The sequence below is a fragment of the Sapajus apella genome, unplaced genomic scaffold (genome assembly GCF_009761245.1).
Source record: "Sapajus apella isolate SASKATOON/1434 unplaced genomic scaffold, GSC_monkey_1.0 scaffold7, whole genome shotgun sequence".
In the NCBI taxonomy this organism is placed as follows: domain Eukaryota; kingdom Metazoa; phylum Chordata; class Mammalia; order Primates; family Cebidae; genus Sapajus; species Sapajus apella.
The window spans coordinates 11,328,022-11,342,849 of NW_022436947.1; the positions used below are offsets into that span (position 1 = coordinate 11,328,022).

The window sequence follows — 14,828 nt, forward strand, 5'->3', positions numbered from 1 at the left end:
GCACTGACGAGGGCTAGGGTAGAGATGACACACGGCCAGGGCAGGCTGCTTGCAGTTCTGCCAGGAGGGCCTTGGGGCTCCAGTCCTCACTGACTGAGCAGTCATCTCTCCTCCGCAGACAGAGGAGTATTTCTCCTTCTGGCTCTAAGAGAAGGACTTCTTCCAAATGTACTGATGAGACCCTTATACGCTAGAACCAGTCAGATACCACCTGAATCCACTGAACAATTTTTGGCTTTGGCAGAAGTGGAACAAATGGACACTGTCAACCTCGATGATAACGGATGTAACTGGACATGCACAGCCCCTGTTTCTTGCTAGCCTAAAAAAGATCCCTGAATCCAATCAGGCTCTAGACCCAGCAATTGGTCAATAGGAAACACAGGGGATAAGGGAACAAACTAAATGACACAACGAAGAAGCCATCAGCCAAATTCAGAATGAGAGACACTGTACAGGACAAATTCTTCTCCCCTAAATGAGTGACACTTTTTAAAGGTGTGTGTGGTGCTGCTGTAGAATAAAAGAGACCACAGAGACACAGCACCAAGTGCATGTGTAGACCTTGTGGGGTCCCCACTTGAACAAATTGACTCTTAAAAGACTTTTTTTGGGGGACGGAATCTTGCTCTGTCACCCAGGCTGGAGTACAGTAGTGCAATCTCAGCTCACTACAACCTCTGCCTCCCAGGTTCAAGTGATTCTCGTGCCTCAGCCTCCCAAGTAGCTGGGATTACAGACATGCACCACCACACCCGGCTAATTTTTGCATTTTTAGAAGAGACGGGGTTTCACCATGTTGGCCAGGCTTGTCCCGAACTCCTGACCTCAGGTGATCTGCCTGCCTCAGCCTCCATTTTAAAGATAACTGTGAGTGTTAGATGATGTTAAAGAACCTCCATTAATCCTTTAAAGGTGATAGTAGCACCATCGGGGTTTTTTAAGGTTTTTTTTTTTTTTCTATCATCAGTTAGAGATGCATACTAAAGTAATTTGACGTGAAGTAACATAATGTGTTGATTTGCTTTAAATACGTCAGGAAAAATGTGTGGGAGGGTAAGGGATGAAAAGAAGATTGGTAAAATGTTGGTAATTGTTAAGATTCATGATGGGGGTTCATTAGACAATTTTCTCTAAGAAAAAATATCCCTTGGTGATTCTCAGCTCTGAGGATGACTAGAAAATGAAATCCCAAGGAAGCTCATAACGTGCACATTTGTGGAAATCCTCTCCAAGGTCAGACAATTAGTTCCTGGCAAAGCAAGGAATTCAACAATCTCCAAGCCCGGCCCACTTGGGACTACTCACTTGAGTCTGAGTATACACATATCCATCAGGATTGGCCACGGGCAACAAGAAAATATCCATTTTCTCCAAGATGGAGGTGATAGCTGGATCCCTCTGGTAATCAGATGCAATCTAAGCAGAGACAACATGCTTGTCAGCTATCCCGTCGCAGGCTGGGTCATTAGGTCTGAACCATGTATCTTCTCAAGATGCCTGGCAACCAGCTAGAATGGATGCTCCTAGAACGGCATCTACCCTCAAAAGCCTCCCTGCCACCCTCAGAGGCTCAGCTCTCTGCACGGCTCTCTGAGCCCTTCAAAGCCTGGAGAGGCACGGCTGCTTGGGGACATGGCTGCTGATGACATCAATGGCAATGAGTCCTGGGGCACATGCTTTATTCCTTCCTTCCAGGAGGAGGGAACCACACACATCATCATAGCTTTCAGGAATTTGAACCTCCAATGAAGAAGGACGGAAGATGTGTTCTCCACATGCACCCCTCCTCCACTCCCAGCAGCCTTTCCAGGAGGTGGAGATGGCACGAGGTCCCCGAGGGCCTATGGGGCCTCGTCTGGGTGTTGCTTTGCTCCCTTTCTGCAGGAGCACAGGCTCAGGCTCAGAGGCTCAGGCCCACTTCTGCTGCATATCAGCTTGCTCACCACCACGAACACAATCATTTGGCCGCAGTGAGCTGACCAAGGGGCTTTGACCATTTGCTTCTCCAATCTGAAAGGGCCCACAGCAGAGTGGGTCTTAGCAGAGCACCCTCCCACCTCATGCCCCAGGCCCAGCCACGTGGTATGCTTCAGGGCACCCCGGGCCCATCAGCATTCTTGGCGAATACCAGGCGACATGACCTTCCTTGCCGTCCAGATTGCAGTGGCCTGGGAGATCCACTCTCGGGAATGGATGCCTGCATTCAGCCAAATGGCCGGCCGCGGCACGCCTTCCTCCGTGCTGAACTGCGGAAGGGAGAAGAAGCTCGAAAATGACCTGCCTGCCCACACCTCTGCTCCCTTTTCCTCTCCCTATCTCTCTCCCATTCATTTAATTCATTTAAGATAATTCAGGGACCAAATGTTCCTAAGGGCACCATCTATTTATTGAGTTTATCCGTGACCAGGAAGCTTAATTGGTTGGCTGCGGGGCCAAGTGCAGCTCCAGGCAGCCTGAATCTCTCCAGCATTCGGAGCAAATGGAAGAGGAAACAATCGTTACTGTGGATTATGAAGCCGGTGCCATTAGAGATAATGTCATGTCTCTTGAAAGACCTCAAATGGTATCCCAACAGCGAGAGACAGAAGGGTACACGAGCCAGGCTGTTTGGTCGATACAATAAATGAATTTGTTTTAAAATTAAAAGAAGGGAGGCTCGCCATAGCTCTTTGTAAATGACAGTCATGAATCCTGGCTCCTGCCTCTGCCATAGTGTTGGGCCCCCTGGGGTGAGAGCTCGATGCTAATGAAGCCAGGGTCTCCATCAGATTGGCAAATTATTTAAACGTAATTATTCTAGAGCAACCAGCTCCACAGCAGGTCTCCTCCCACACTGGTCACTTGCCTGGTACTATAAGCCTGAGTTCTTTGGGACTTATACGAAGCTAAGGGTTTGGCAGATTCTTAGCACCATCAGTTGTTCCATGGGTTATATGCCCAAATTCCTTCTTATTCATTCAGCTGGATTATTTATGTAATTTATGTCACGACCATAGTTCTCTACCTCTTTTAGACCTGAATCTGTTAGAAATATTTGGAAATGAGGCTTTGTGCAGCCAAGGATCAGAAGCTGGGCTTAAAATTACACCAACCCTCCAAGTAGCTTCCTAGATTGATTTTCCAATAAGTACCCCCTGAAAACAGAATAGAAGTCTCAGGCCTATCCCAACTTGTCCTGCTATTTACAGAGGTGAGAATGAAAGCAAAAGACTCTGTCCCATCTGAGAGCTTTCTGGAATACTAATCGCCTCCTTCTGATCCTGTCTTTCAGCCACAACTTGGAATGGGATGCGTTCCTTCTAACACCCCCCCATTAGACAAAAGCAGGGGACTCTGTCAGACCAAGTTCCACCCCAGGTACAATGTGTCCTGACCTCGCATTCCTCCCTGAAGTCAAGGAGTTCAAAAAGCTGCCCTTTGCAGAGGTCTGAGGTTTGGGTCTTGGATATGGGGACCCAGGAGATCCTTCCAAGGGCATGTGGCCTTACCTTCAGTACATACATCGGCCGGTTTTCAAACGAATGTCCAATCTTCACCCTGCTCGCCAGGTCAGGAAAGTCTGAGGCAATGTTGTCCATCTCGTGGTAAATCTGAAGCACGAAACAGTGAAGCCAGGGACATTTTAAAAATCTGCTCAGCTCTGGCTGGGTATCTGCAAACTTTACCTTTCCGGTCTGAATTACCTCTTCCAGTACCCTGATCTTGGAGTTGACCATATTATCGGCATGAAAATCCTGATCATGAGAAGCGCTTGAAGAGTCCTTTTCTACAGTCTTCTAAGAGAGTAGCACACTTTATTTGTTCACAAAATCGTAGTCCACTAAACTAGGTATAGAGACTTTTCCAGACATTGCTCTAACCGTGTGTCCTTTTGCTCCGTACTAGACTGGACAGTGAAAGACAAGAAGCCAGGCGCAGTGGCTCATGCCTGTAGTCCTAGCACTTTGGGAGACTGAGGCAAGAGGATTGCTTGAGGCCAGGAGTTTGAGACCAGTCTGGGCAACATAGTGAGACCCTGTCTAACATTCAAAACCAAAAAGTATTCATGAAAAATGTGGAGGAGGGAAAAAAAGAAAGAAATTTAAAAATGTAAGAAGAATAATAAAATAAAAACAAGCCAAGTGCGGTGGCTTATGCCCATAATCCCAGAACTTTGGGAGGCCAAGATGGGAGAAGCACTTGAGCCCAGGAGTTCGAGACCAGCCTGGGCAACGTAAGGAGACCCCCCCAACTCTAGAAATAATGAAAAAAAAAATTAGCCAGCCGCAGAGGCATGTGCTTGTGGTCCCAGCTACCTGGAAAGCTGAGGTGGGAGAATCGTTCGAGCTTGGGAGGTTGAGGCTACAGTGAGCCGTGAATGCACCACTGCACTCCAGCCTGGGCAACAAGTGAAGCTTTGTCTGAAAAATAAAAAAAGAAAGAGCTCCAAGGCTCTTAAAAACAGTACTCTCCAAGCCGCTGTGATCACATTCTCTACTCAAAAAAAATTAAAAATTAGCATGCACCATATGTATGTACACACACACAGACACACACACACACGATGATACAAATATATTATGTACATTATTAAACAATTGAAATGGTTGTGTTAATAGTACACAGAAATATATGTAGAAATATAAATAGAAGTTGTAATCATTTCTTCCTTCATCCTAGTGGACTATCTTGCTTATACCCCATGGATACACATGCCCCGCTTTAGAGATAATTCTCTAAAGGCTTTGTGAACGCAGTGAAGAAAGGTAAATAAATGGCTAAGGATACCCTTATTTGCTCTTAGGAAAAAAGTTTGATATAAATAGAATTTATCCATCTTGGTTGTTCAAACCACTTGAGGGCCAAAAGAAAATAAACAAATGTATTTGTTTTGGCTTTAAGACTAGAAGAAGAAACTCTACGGAGGAGGAAAATGTGTAATTGATACAGAACAAAGTCAAGTTTAAAGGGTTTCAGATTTGCCATCAATACGGTAGACTGAGCCGCAGCAAGAAACCACCTCTAAATACACAGGCCAGCCAGGTGAAATACAAGAAAAATGATTCACAGCCAAGTTTAAAAGCTGAACAAGAGGAAACTGTAGGTGCCAGAAACAATGAAGGAGCTAACTAGGAAGGTGGAGAGTGAGAGCTCATGCCACAGAGCCCCATCTCCGCCTTGGGTGCTGCGGGCTTAGGCAAACCTAAACTAGGAGAGGAGACACAGGACCCAGCATGGGACAAAGAGCTGGAATTTGAGAGCTTGGAAGGGGCAATTTGGGCCTCAAATAGGGCCTGGAGATTCTGCCCACTCTACCCACTGACCCTAGAGAGTATAGGAAAAGCAGGATGGCTGCTTTGAACCTTGAGAAAAAAGAGAATCACCAGGAAAAGTTAAAACACCAAGCTCCTGTAATCCCAGCACTGTGGGAGACCAAGGCGGGTGGATCACGAGGTCAAGAGATCGAAACCATCCTGGTCAACATGGTGAAACCCCGTCTCTACTAAAAATACAAAAAATTAGCTGGGCATGGTGGCTTGTGCCTGTAATCCCAGCAACTCAGGAGGCTGGGGCCGGAGAATTGCCTGAACCCAGGAGGCGGAGGTTGCGGTGAGCCGAGATCGCGCCATTGCACTCCAGACTGGGTAACAAGAGCGAAACTCCGTCTCAAAAAAAAAAACAAACAAAAAAAAAAACACCAAGCTGTGTCCAGGTGTGGGGTGCAAATTCACACTGCCCGCCACACAAATAATGGCTTTGGAACCAGAATCTCTGGCGGAAACAAGCATGAGGTTCCCACTAGAGACCTAAGAAAGCCTAAGTGGTTATAGACTGTGAGGTTTTGTTTGTTTGTTTTTTTGAGACGGAGTCTTGCTTTGTCACTCAGGCTGGAGTGCAATGGCGCCATCTCAGCTCACTGGTTTCAAGTGATTCTCCTGCCTCAGCCTCCCAAGTAGCTGGGACTACAGGTGCCCACCACCATGCCCGGACAATTTTTGCATTTTTTTAGTTGAGACGAGGTTTCACCATGTTGGCCAGGCTGATCTCGAACTCCTAACCTCAAGTGTTCTGTCTGTCCCAGCCTCCCAAAGTGCTGGCAGTACAGGTGTGAGCCACTGCACCCAGCCTAGAATACGAGCTCTTAAAAGCTGTTTTTAGAAAGAACTGCATATAACCAAGCTGGGAGGGTGGTGGCACACCAGTCCACAGTAGAGGGTGTCACAGTGTGAGGACAAGATTGCTGTAAGCCAGGCTGCAAAGGGCACCTCAAACCGGAGAAACCAGAGGTGAGTGGGTGAGACAGTGAGGCTCCAGCAGCCGGCAGATGAGGGGATGGCCCCTCCAGGGTCTTGGGTGACATTTGCAATTGGTTAGCTCAGCTGGCAAGGGCCCCACATTCATGAGGCTGACGTCATGGGCCTGATCCCTATGTGGGCTCTGAGCTCTGCATTCGTCCATGGCCTGGGACTGAACTCCTAACTTTATCCAGCTGTTTCGCACATGTATGCCATTGGTCACAGGGGGATGAAGACGCAGTGCAGTTGGAAGTGTATTCCATAAACAAAGCTACTGACAAGCATGGGAAAGAAGTGGAAATAGTCAACCTTTGAAATCCTCTCTCAAGAAGAGAAACAACTCAAAGCATATGCCTTGATGTATTAAGGTACACGAAGGGGAACACTCATTTAGATGTGGGGGTGTGTTCCTGAGCGCGTGGTCTGCAGATGAATGAAGACGACGACCCTGAGGGGTGTAAGAGAACTGTACCACGTTCATGATGCAGTTCGATTCGACAGTCTCTCTTGATTTCCTAAGTTCCAGTATCCTAGGAAATTATTCTGCCTCAAGTTTTTCATTTGAAGGTTTGGCTTACCTCGACAGCCATCGATATCAAGTGGTTTCTAACTAAACATGGCACCAAAATGCATGATGGAACAAATATATACATTATAAGTAGTCATGATAAATGAGTGGAAATATTTGGTTAACCTTGGAAATCGCCACTTGTCTATCTGCCTGGAATAAGTAACATTTTATGCTGGGTAAGTAAAATAGAGGGCTTATGGTAGGGTAGAAGAAGGTTGAATTACGACTAGAAATGATTGCAATTATTTTCATGGTGTTCTTAAGGAGTGGCTTAAGGAAAGACGGATGGCTGAGGGGGGAAATGTCAGGTTGTATTTCATGACACTCTTAGGTGCTGGTAGGAGTTAAGCAATCCAAGAACTAGAAAGGAATTGAAATGTACATATTTTAGCCCCTCAGTGAGGGGATATTGTGCTGAAGACTAATGTCTCCCGGAAGTAAGGCGGTAGAGAACCTTGATCTTAACTCACTCTGAAACACTTACAGCTTCCAGAGAATGGTAAGCCCCATAGTTGAAGTTATTACTGCTCCGTTCTTGCCCTTCATTCTGTTGCATTTCTTCATCTTCATTGTCTAAAAGGGTCTGAAAACACACAGCAATGTTGTGAACTGATGCTCTACAGATGCAGGTTTATGGTTTTTCTGCCATATCTTGGCACGTGGGCCAGCCAAGATGGCGGCCCCTTCAGCATATCAAGCAGTGCAAATGTCAAGGTTTAAAAGAGGGTCAGATTTCTTTCATATCTTTCTAACATTTTACTTCTTGGGCCGTGGCTGGTGCCTGTAATCTCAGCATTTTGAGAGGCTGAGGTAGGCGGATCATGACGTCAGGAGATCAAGACCATCCTGGCCAACATGATGAAACCCCATCTCTACTAAAAATACAAAAATTAGCTGGTCATGTGGCACATGCCTGTAATCCCAGCTATGGGAGGCTGAGGCAGGAGAATCGCTTGAACCAGGGAGTCGAAGGTTGCAGGGAGCCAAGATTGCACCACTGTACTCCAGCCTGGCGACAGAGCGAGCCTCCATCTCAAAAAATAAATAAATAAATGTACTTCTTGGTTTCCAACTTACATCACCTAATTCAAAACCCACTTACTCCCTGGAAGCAACATATGTGCTCTTTGGTTATTCTATAGTATGAATTCTCTAGACATCAGGCCGCATCTGGTATCCAGTGTCTCTGAAATACGCAGCTTGGGAAACCATTCAGAAACAAAGACATTCTTATAACCACTCATACTTTGAAGGTTCCTGGCAGATGTCTGTGACATGTGAGGATGATTAATAAGCTCATAGCTGCTAACGCCATCAGGAAACTCCCAGGCCAGATCACCAATTAGTCCACAACCCACCTCGGCGAAGGAGAGAGCATGAGCCAGACCCTGTCCTGATGTTCAGATATAGGTCGTGAGGCCAGAGGATGGTGTTCCCTCTGCTGGGGGCTGTCGACATTCCCCCTGTCTCAAAGGGTGGTCCCCAACCTTTGGCTGGTCCCCAACACCCTCCCCCTGCTGTGCTCTTGCCACCTGACTTCAAAGAAGAAAAGAAAGAGGGACTTATGACTTAAGGCTCATCTAGGATATGCCAGGTACTGTTAGACATTTTACATACATTTAATCCTGAATCTTCTCAACAAATCACATGACGTACGTCTCACTGTCACCATTTTACTGATGAAGAAACAGAGGCTCTGCACGTTAATAGCTTGTCCAAAGACACAGCACACAGTACTAGCAGTTGGCAAAATCAGGATTTGGATCCAAATCTGTGTGGCCTATTTATGCCCTTTTTACAATAAAATGTCGTTCCTCTAACAAGTCACTGCACTTTACTTCCATTTACCTCAATTTCCTCATCTATAGTATAGAAAAGGATAAAACCAGACCTTGCAAATCTCTCCCGTCTACTCTGGACTGGCTGCGTGGCCCTATGCGAGACCAGGAGGCAGGGGACTTAGTGTACCTACCTGCAGATCCTCAATTGTCACTTCGTACTCCAAGCCCTGGGAAGTCAGGAAGGATTTAACTGGCTGCAGACTGACAGATGGGACCAGGACATCCATGGGCCGATTGAAGGTGGTGGGAGATTTCCAGACATTGAGCTGAAGAGAACAGAAATGAAACCAGATTAAAGAACAGTTCAGGTAAAATGTCCAATGAGCTCATTCTTCTAGGACACTGCCAAAAGCCAGGGTGATCCCTGAGAGGCTGGGCTCTGCCCAAGGGCAAAGTCTGCCCATTTCACAATTGTGTCTGCTCAGACCTGCCCAACAAGCAGTATCTGACAGAGACCAAGTGTCGTAAGTGGATGGCAGCTAGAAGGATGGAGCCTGCTGTTCAAGCATCTCTTCTCCCAGGACTCCACCGCCGTGACGTGATCTACGGTGCTCCCTCTCTCATCGGCCCCCCTCAATTGTGTAAAAGGCAAGTGGACTAACACGGGATTATATTCAGAGACTCTTCGGAAATAAAAATAATCACACCAGGAGAGCAAGAGTCTTCTCCCATCAAAGTTAGAAGACACTCAGGAGAGCTAAGAAGAACCAGGTACCTTCAAGTTGTTGGAATTCACTAGCTGACTCAATTTGCTGATCTCGTCTCCATTCCTGACATTAATCCTAAAAACTTGGTCCCTAGAGAAGGAGAAAAAAAAAAAGAGCAAAAGGTAATGATGAGCGTTCAGCTGGCAAAGAAACCCCAAGTCTCCTAACCCAGACATAACCAGGCTGAAGGAAAGGAAACGGTCTAGTCTTTGGTTATAATGTATGGCCATTAAAAATAAGGCTACATGGCAACTATGAAAAAGTGCTTATGGCATAACTTTAAGGGAAATATTAAGTGAAAGAGCAGGACACAAAATTGTATGTATGCCATGATTATAAGTATGGAAATAGCAGATGCATTGGAAGAAAAACAGACAGCGGAAATATACCAAATGCTGACAGCCCTTATGTTCGGGTCGTGGGATTATGGATGACTTACTTTTTTCCCCCTTGTATCTGTTTTCTGTAATGTGGTCATATTACTTTATAATGAAAAACATATATATTTTACAGGAAGGAATGTGCCTGAGTTACACGCAAAGCTAATTCAAGACATAAAGAAGCACTTCTTCACTGTCAGGGCTGAGGACTGAAACCCTGGCGGAGCCTCCGTGCTGGAAAGGAAACAGCATCTCCATGCTGGGAGGGCGAGCTGTGCCCTCTTAAACCCAGGAGAGGAGGCTGGGTCCTCGCTCAGTCCCTTCCAGCTCCAGAACCCCATACACAGGCTCGTTTGGGTGGACACTGATCATGGCCCATGGTGTTGAGGCTGGGTTTGGGATCTGCTCCTCCCCACAGGGAGAGAAGGGACACTTAGAGGGCACAGTGGGGGCCGGCAAGTCTCAGTGCCATTTGTCGTATGTCCTGAGCTTGCTTCATGTACATGATTTAGCTTCCGCAGAGGGGGTAGGTGTAGTGGACCCCGAAGTCCTGTGTGTGGGTGGGAGAAAGCGGGGCCTGAAAAGCTGCCTTTGTGCTCTCAGCTGGCTGCGGAGACAGGGGAGCCATTAGGCCGTTGCTAGGAGACGGCTCCAATGAATCTGCACTCGAAGCTGTGACTGCGTCACGCCTTTGACACAAGTGAATGCGAGGAGGGCCGCTGTGGGCTCAAGGACCTGTTGAGAGTGAATGGCTGTCACCGGGAGCTGAGCATGCAGCCTCATGGGGCAGCTCCTCATCAGAAAACCGATTTCATCCAGACGGTCCTTCAGGGTTTTGCTGGGTTCTGGAAGGTTCTAGGGGCTCTCCAGTAGGTCTAGGCCAGTCTCAAGGAGGCAAGGTCCACTGCAGAGCCACTCCTGCTGTAGGTGGCTGGTTTAGAGGAGATGCCAGTGCTGAAGTTTCTGTTTCTCCCAACTCGCCTGGTCCCCACAGGGTCCTGGAGGTGAGCGGGTAACTGCACCCTGTGGGCACTGCCAATGGCCCTGTGGAGATGCCACTGGCTGGGCAGGTCTCAGTCTGAAGCCAACAGGCTTCAGATGAGGCATCAAACCTGGCCTTTCCCTGACCTGAGGGAGCATCCTTGAAAAAAAGGGACCGACGTAGGGCAGAATGGAGCCAGGTGTGATGACTCACACTTGTAATCCCAGTGCTTCAGGAAACCAAGGCGAGAGGATTGCCTGAGGCCAGGAGGTCAAGATCAGCCTGGACAAAATAGGGAGACTTTGTCTCTACAAAAAACATGAAAAAAAATTAGCTGGGCATAGTGATTCATGCCTGTAGGCCCAGCTACTCAGGAGGCTGAGGCAGGAGGATCACTGGAGCCCAGGAGTTCAAGGCTGCAGTGAGCTATGATCGCACCTCTGCACTCTAGCCTGGGCAACAGAGCAAGGCCCCCATCTCAAAAAATTCACATTAAAAATAAATAAATAAATAAATAAATAAAACAGAAGGGAAATATTTACTCCTGGATGGGGACGAGGACCTGTCTACTGAACCCCTGCTGTATCAAAACCTACCTCCAACACTCCAGAAAGGGGGTATTTTTAAAACGGGATTCTCTTAAAAATAAATAAATAAAATAAAATAAAATAAAATAAAATAAAATAAAATGAGGATTCTATACTCAAGAGGTTGAGGCAGGAGGATTGCTTGAGCCCAGGAGTTCAAGGCTGCAATGAGCTATGACTGCATCACTGCACTCCAGTCTGGTTGACAGAACAAGACCCTGTCTCCAAAAAAAAAAAAAAAAATGGGGGTTCTAGAAAGATCTTGCATGTCGACATATTTATTAGCGCAATTAGGCATATGTAAAACACAGCACTGGCTACAGCAATCACAAAGAGGAAAGGGAGAGAGAAGGAATAGAAGAAGAAAAAAAGGAGGGCATAAGAAGCAGCAGCTCTTGGAGCATAAAAATCATGTTACACATTCACCCAGCATGTGCATTTGAGTTTTTCCGAAGTGGTGATTTCACAACAGAACCCGTGCACATTCCTGGGCGTGGTTCAGGACAATGGGACACTGTGTCTCCACCTGGTCCTGAGTATGATTAAATCCGAAACCCCATTTCATCCTGCTCTAATCAGCCAAGCTATAGAGGTTAAAGAAATGTCTGTAGCATGTAAAGAGGCAGGGCAGAAGGGCAGGTGCAGAGTGGAGCCCATTCCATCTGTCTCTTCTTCACCTCTGCCTTCTACCCCACCTTGGTCCCAGCCCAAACTCATTGTGTACTTTTGTACATGCTGTTCCCACTGCCTGCAATCCATCCTTTTTCTCATCTGTCTGGCCCATCTAGTCCCACCGAATCTTTAGGACCCACTCACATCACCCATGAAGCTTTTCCTGACCAGTCCTAGCCGTCTTCAGTTAGCGCTGAACATTGGTGGGGTAGTGGGGTAGCATCATCCTTATGAACAGAAGCACAGTGACACCCGAAAGCAGGAAGGACGTCTCGGGGTGCCACGCAAAGGGCAGCCTTCTTCTTGCCCTTACTGTCCTCCTCTCTGTTTGGAATATGCCCTCTTCTGTTCACGAGGCTCAAGATGGTCGAGCATATCCTATCTCCACTATCTGGAAATTCACTCAAAGACCTTGAACTCTTCCTGAAGATGGAAGATTGGCCTGGGAGGGGGACGTGTTGGGATTTACAGGTGGCCACGTTTGCCTCTCCTGTTCCACGCAGGTGTTCTCGCAGCTCCTCTTAACTCAGTCCTCTCCAATAGCCAGGGGCGTCCAGCTGCTGCCAGTGCAATGGCTGGCACCGCCTCTCCCTTACCCCCACAGGCGTCTGTGCTCTACAGAGTCCATACCCACTTTGGTGGCTGAGCATCTATCCCTCCCCTTTCACCGTGCTGGCAGCCAAGTGTCCCGTTCTTTGTGCCTTTCTCACCTGCCTCCCCAGCCAGGCTTAGCAGCCACCACAGAGTATTTAGAGATGGTTTCACAGAACTCTTAGATGCCTGCCAGCTTCCCGCTGATGCTGATGCTGTAACTGGCTCTGCAACTGCTTCCTGTTCTCTGCCTGCCTGGCGCCTCTAGGCATCCTGGCTATTGTCCCATCCTGAAGATGTCTGAAGACCAGGGCAGAAAACGCCAGTAGAGCAAGAGAGGCTGGGGAGATAGGTGAGGCGGATGGAAGGGAGAGGAATGGGTGGTGGGTGGTAGGTGGTGGGGAGAAAGCATCATCCTCATCTTCAGCAGCCAATCCAGAGCCCGGCTTCCCAACAACTTGAATGCTCAGAGACCCCCTTCCCCTTGCTCTCAATGTTCCCGTTCCTGTAAACTCTGGGTGTCTGGAACGTCTCTAGAGAGCCCAGGAAGAATTCCACTACCTTTGCTAGGTTTGCAACTGTGGCGTGAGAACAGATATGGGGATGAGAATGACACTATCAGTTAACACCATCTGCAATCAGCTCAGGCACACAGCTTTTTCTGCGTAGAATTCCTGCAGAGAGCATTCTAGGGCTTGGCCCAGCTGTCGCAGCCCAGGTGCCCATCGGATTGCAAGAGAGGTCTGTATCTTGCGAAATAGAGATTCTTTTCAGCCACATGAATAGCTGCAGTAGGAGCCTGGTGGATCCATGAGTCAGCCCACATGGCAGCAAGTCTAGTCACTACACACCTACTGCTGAGCCGCCTGCAGGAAAATCTCCCTGGCCACCTGCTAACCTAACCCCTCTGAGCTATTTGGCAATAGAGACACAGGTGTGAACAGAAGTCATCACCATAAAAATTAGTCAATCTCATATAAGTAATTACCTCGAAAAACAACCCAAAGTTCCATTAGCCAGATAGTAAAACAGAAAGTGAACTGAGATAGATCCAGGAGACACAAGATTTTATCTGGAAATAAACTTGTGTTATAGCAAAAGAATGCGAGTTTTACATTCAGAGTTCCAGCTCCCCCGCTTCCCAGCTAAGTGGCCTTGGACACGTTCCTTAACATTTCTTAGGCTGATTTTTTTTTTCATGTTTAAATGGAAGAAAATAACACCCCTGCCTGGCAAAGTGGTTGCGTGACGCAAAAGATAATGTACATGAAAGCTCTTTGCAAATGGCAAAGTATTATGCAGTAATGAGTTATTATAATTCAGTCTTCTAGCAGGGCACCATGGTATCCTTTTTACCTCTCCTACCACCCAAATGTCACTCCTTTGCAAACCTCAAAGCATTCTGCTTGGAGTGTGCTGAGCACATGTGGGTATATGCACGCGCGCGCACACACACACGCGCACACGGTGTACATGCATGTGTCTCTGCATGTCATTTTCATAGCTGTGTCAAGGCAAGACCTGTGAAATCACATCCCAGAAGCCAGTGGGAAAGCACCAGCTCAGAAGGGGTATAGCTCAGGGGTAGAACACTGGACTGCAGATCAAGAGAAAGCACCAGCTCTGCAAAGCCTTTGCCATTAACAAAGAAGTGAAATCAACAAGCTTGAGACCCAGGTTTTCCCTGTAAGCATGGCAGAAATTGGAAACAAATCATTTCTGGTAACCAGCAACTCTTGGTAATTAATAACGTAGCTCTTAGTAACCAGTAACTCTTAGTAATTAAAAATGTAGGAGTAAGAAAGGAGATGCCTGGAACTGACCTTATAAAAAAAAAAAAAAAAAAGAACTAGGCAGAAAAAGAATGGCAGGAGACGAGGGAGCTGGGGAGAGACCGCAGCGATCATCTAGTCCTGATTTCACAGATGAAATCGGGTCTCAGAGAAGAGAGTGGACTTGTCCAGGATGACACAGGGACAAAGCTGGCACAAGAGTCCAGCTCTCCTTCCTCCATGTGAGCTATCATCAGCCATTCGTTTTCAGTCCCATTTGGCTCCCACATTTCTGAAATAACCAAATAAGAAGAAGTCCAAAAGGAACTTACCCAAAAAACTTTTCTCGGCTACAGATGCTGGACCCAATAAGGGCCCCAATGAACAGTATCCACCTCATATCCCAGGGGAGTCAGTCCTACAGGGGCCAAGTCAAGCTGTATTTAT

At 47.2% G+C, this 14,828-nt stretch overlaps 1 protein-coding gene across 1 annotated transcript in view; it reads right to left on the bottom strand.

Annotated features, from left to right (window-relative positions):
- Positions 1 to 14,828, bottom strand: part of CPA4 (carboxypeptidase A4) — a 31,924-nt gene extending 17,096 nt beyond the window's left edge. The window contains exons 1-7 of the mRNA XM_032275975.1: positions 14,714 to 14,828; positions 9,406 to 9,487; positions 8,822 to 8,956; positions 7,334 to 7,432; positions 3,492 to 3,593; positions 2,145 to 2,249; positions 1,309 to 1,419 (exon numbers count right to left, since the gene is read on the bottom strand). Coding sequence (XP_032131866.1) covers positions 1,309 to 1,419; positions 2,145 to 2,249; positions 3,492 to 3,593; positions 7,334 to 7,432; positions 8,822 to 8,956; positions 9,406 to 9,487; positions 14,714 to 14,781 — 702 coding nt within the window. The 5' untranslated portion in view covers positions 14,782 to 14,828. The remainder of the gene's footprint in view (positions 1 to 1,308; positions 1,420 to 2,144; positions 2,250 to 3,491; positions 3,594 to 7,333; positions 7,433 to 8,821; positions 8,957 to 9,405; positions 9,488 to 14,713) is intronic.